We start from the raw sequence: 4,020 nt of genomic DNA on the forward strand, positions 1-4,020 counted from the left end.
GGTGGCAGCCAGTTTGTGGTATTTGTTACAGCAGCCCTAAAAAACTATTATATGTAAGATGAGATAAGACTTCAAACAGTAGATATTTACCCCTATTAGAGAGTGGAATGGACATTTAGACAGAAAAACAAAGCTGCAAAGACATGAATAAGGATGAAATGTTTGCCTGTTATGAATTGTGAGGATGGGAAAAAGTTCTAAATAAAGCTAGACAGCCAAGCAGAGAGCAGAACATGAAAGGTCTATCATACCATACTAAGGGAATTTGTGCCACACTAAGGCAAGTGGCAAGAATTAATGAAATTTGAACGAATTTAGAAACATGACTGGAAGTAGATACCAATGAATGGGTTCAAAACTAAAGACAGGAAGACTGATTAGACTACAGCAGAGACCCAGCAGATGAGAATCCAGCCTATCCCTCCTGCATTATCATTTCAACCACAGTATGCTGAGCAAGCTTTCATTTGAAAAATAGGTTCACCTCTAACTTCATTTCTTCTCCCTCTCTCCCTCTCTCCCTCTCTCCTTCTCTCCACCCAATACAGAACTATGGACAACTCCTAGAACTCTTCGTGATTAACCATGCTTTCTTTGCCTTTGCTCATGATTTCCTTCTGCCTGGAACTTTCTTGTGGCAGCCTCCCTACCCTCGCCCTTGTCCCATTTTCTTCATCTTGCTAAATTCTACTTGTCCTTCAAGGCTTCACAAACATGACCTTGCCTGGAATACCTTTCCCAATTTTCCCAGAATGGGTAGGGTATCCATGTGCTTATGACATTATATTGAATTACCTGATCCCTAGAAAACAGAGTTCTTATTCATCTTTGCACAATATTTCCTTAGGAGATATTGAACAAATGTTTCTTGAACTAAATATTCTTGTACTAAATTGATAGACATTCTAACACTGCAATCTCTCCTGCTCATGAGAATCCAGAAAAGTGAAAGTAAAAATTAAGTTAATCTTCACTAAGACTCTATTTCAAGATTAAAACACCTTTATTCAGTTTCTCATGCTCACATTGACTGATGTTAGGTAACAGCTCCATGAAACAAATAAGATCTCCTTAGCAGACAACTCAGTAATAGTTTCTCTATGACAGATATGGGTCCTTTTATGAGCCTAATCATGCAAGAAATTGTTTTTTTTCTTTTCTTCTTTGATACAACTCCATTGCTTCTGGAATAGTGAGACTTCAGCATTCACAGAAACATGAAAGGCAAGTTGCTACCTCAGTTTAGTAAAAATACATTAGCCATGTAAGTTAGTCCATGCCCCAGGGACCACTTGAGGGCTCTAGCCAATGATATCATAATTACTTATATATGTTAACTAGCACCATCTTTAAAAGCATGGTCCTATCTATGTTTATCCCAAACCAAATACCCAGGTAAGTATCAGAATTAATAAATTATAATTATCAATTAATAAATTATAATGAATTACTGACCAGTTATAACATATCCAGATGTTAAAAATTAATATCAAGAACAGAAGCAGTCCAAATAATCTCACTGTAACATGAAGGACATAAAGCATTTGTTTTATTGAATAACTTATCATTATAAAGTTTCCAGATATTAGAAATTCCTACTTTAAAATAATATAACCAGCCAAAAATTAGATTATTTTTTCATTGCAACTCTCAGTGTTATTTCCTAGTTTAAAACTATGAATAAAAAATGCACTCACTTGAAAGAACAGCCTTCCACTATTGAGTTAAACAGAGCTAATACAACAAGTTACCTAGGGATACCTATTTTGAATGTATCTTCTGATGCACCCAGAAGAGACAACTGGGCAAAGACAGTGAGTGAACTTTATGGCACAATGATACTCTCACCTTTTTAAAGAGGCCAAGCTGGCTATGAATGGAATGAGAATGTAGGGTGAATTCCTTGAGAGCTTCACTGCAGGAAAAGAAGTGCCTAAATGAAACACTCTTAGACTATACAGAGGAAGTCCTCTAAACTCAAGATGAAAATACAAACTATGTGATCTGAATATACTTGTACCAGTTTTACCGATGATTACAAATTCCTAATTAAGTACCTCAAAAATAATTAACTCTACTTTCCACCAAAACTAGAAAGCCAAGTTGTACTAAACTGTATAAACTAGACAATTAAATCTCTGCATGCAATTCTTTTAACATTAAAGAATATATTTTAATAATCCCACCAAAATTGTTTTTGCTACAGTAATGTGTGCCTCCTACTTACTGGTATATGCTTACTAGAGGCCCAATGCATAAAATTCATGCAAGGGGCTCAGCCCTTGCATCCACCACAGCTTGCCTCGGCCTTCACAGCCCTGGCTTCCTCCAGAAGGTAGTCCGGAAGGAGGTCCAAAAGAACGTCTGGTCTAATTAGCATATTACACTTTTATTATTATAGATATAGATATACGTTTATTAGTAATTCAGGTCTAAATTTCAGCTAAATTCTTTACAAATATTACTTTTAGAGAATGATAGCTTTTTTAAAGATCATGTAGAAGGATTCATTTCTAAAATAAAAGAACAAGAAAATACTTAGCAACTAACCAGCTTTAATTTATTTTTCTGAATGACATCTTTGTTTTCCTTTTGGTATATCTCCATTTTCTTTTTGGTGTTGTCCAAATCCACATTGTTGGTTAAGTTGAAAACTACAAAAGAAAGGAAACAACATGAAATATAGTTTTAGTATAAATCTTGAATATGTAAAAACCAAATTTTCATCAGAGTAACTTAATTCAATCAGGTTATCATTCCTTATAGCTCTATATATATACTTTTACCTACTATTTATTTTAGAGACTAGCACTAGTTCAGCAATTATATTTTCTGAGCCAAATATAAGGAAAGTGTCAGACTATCACAAAATACGTATGTGCCATAATCATATTAAATTTGATTTTTATAGTCCCCACTCTAACTTTAAAAACATATAAAAAAATGCTTAAAATTTTTAAATAAAAAAATAATTCTGGAATCTACTATACTGGTCAGAGTCAATAGTCAAAGAAGCTGTGCTCTGAAAACAAAACAAAAAAAATTATCCAAAAGGATTTTAGAAGTTATATACTTATATATAATTTATATTTTTTAAAAACAGGTTTTATTGACATTCTAGTGGTCTGCAACATGGCAAGTCACAAGCTTGAATTATTTTCCATCTAGTCTAGATCTGGAAAAATATGAAATGAACAGGAGTTGAAACTTAATAGAAAAGGTAAAGGATAAACTAGCACCAAAACTTAAGACTGAAATAATTTGGTAAGAGAAGCTGATGAGACATGTTATCATAGTTGATAAATTTTCTGTGAATTAGACCTGCCTGTTTAAAATTCCAACTCAAAATAATTTGAATTATAAATGCCTTTACTCCCTTCTAAGTTTACATATATAAATCAAAAGGTTGCTATAATTCTCTTAACAAGAAAAACACCTCTTTGGCATATATAAATTCACATTATAAAGTACCACCCAATATTCACCACTTAGTGTTTTTGCACCAGCCTGTCAAGAAGGATCCAAATCATTAAGACTCTCCTGTTCCATAATTCAATTCAGATCTCCCTTGGCTTCCTATGTAATCTTTCTCCATCCATTATTAGTCCTCCTACACCTTCTCCAATTACTTACCACTGCTTCCTGCTGTTTATCCTATAAAAAGGTTTGATCTGTCCTAAGTATATTTTGTGTTCCTGTAAATTCCTTCCCCATCTCACTCCTTTTTTTAAATTAAATCTTTATTGTTCAGATTACATTTGTTCCTCTTTTTTTCCCCCATAACTCCTCTTATCCCAGTTCCCACCCCTCCCTCCACCCTCACTCCCCACCCACTGTCCTCATCCATAGGTACACGATTTTTGTCCAGTCTCTTCCATCACCCCCACACCCCTCCCCCACAAGAATAGTCAGTCCATTCCCTTTCTATGTCCCTGATTCTATTACAATCATCAGTTCATACTGCTCATCAGAGTATTTATTCACTTGATTTTTAGATTCACTTGTTGATAGATGTGTATT

At 34.3% G+C, this 4,020-nt stretch overlaps 1 protein-coding gene across 1 annotated transcript in view; it reads right to left on the reverse strand.

Annotated features, from left to right (window-relative positions):
• MNAT1 (MNAT CDK-activating kinase assembly factor 1) overlaps positions 1-4,020 on the reverse strand; it is a 209,651-nt gene that overhangs the window by 116,024 nt on the left and 89,607 nt on the right. The window contains exon 5 of the mRNA XM_006767648.2: positions 2,551-2,654. Coding sequence (XP_006767711.1) covers positions 2,551-2,654 — 104 coding nt within the window. The remainder of the gene's footprint in view (positions 1-2,550; positions 2,655-4,020) is intronic.

The sequence above is a fragment of the Myotis davidii genome, unplaced genomic scaffold, assembly GCF_000327345.1.
Source record: "Myotis davidii unplaced genomic scaffold, ASM32734v1 scaffold281, whole genome shotgun sequence".
In the NCBI taxonomy this organism is placed as follows: Eukaryota; Metazoa; Chordata; class Mammalia; order Chiroptera; family Vespertilionidae; genus Myotis; species Myotis davidii.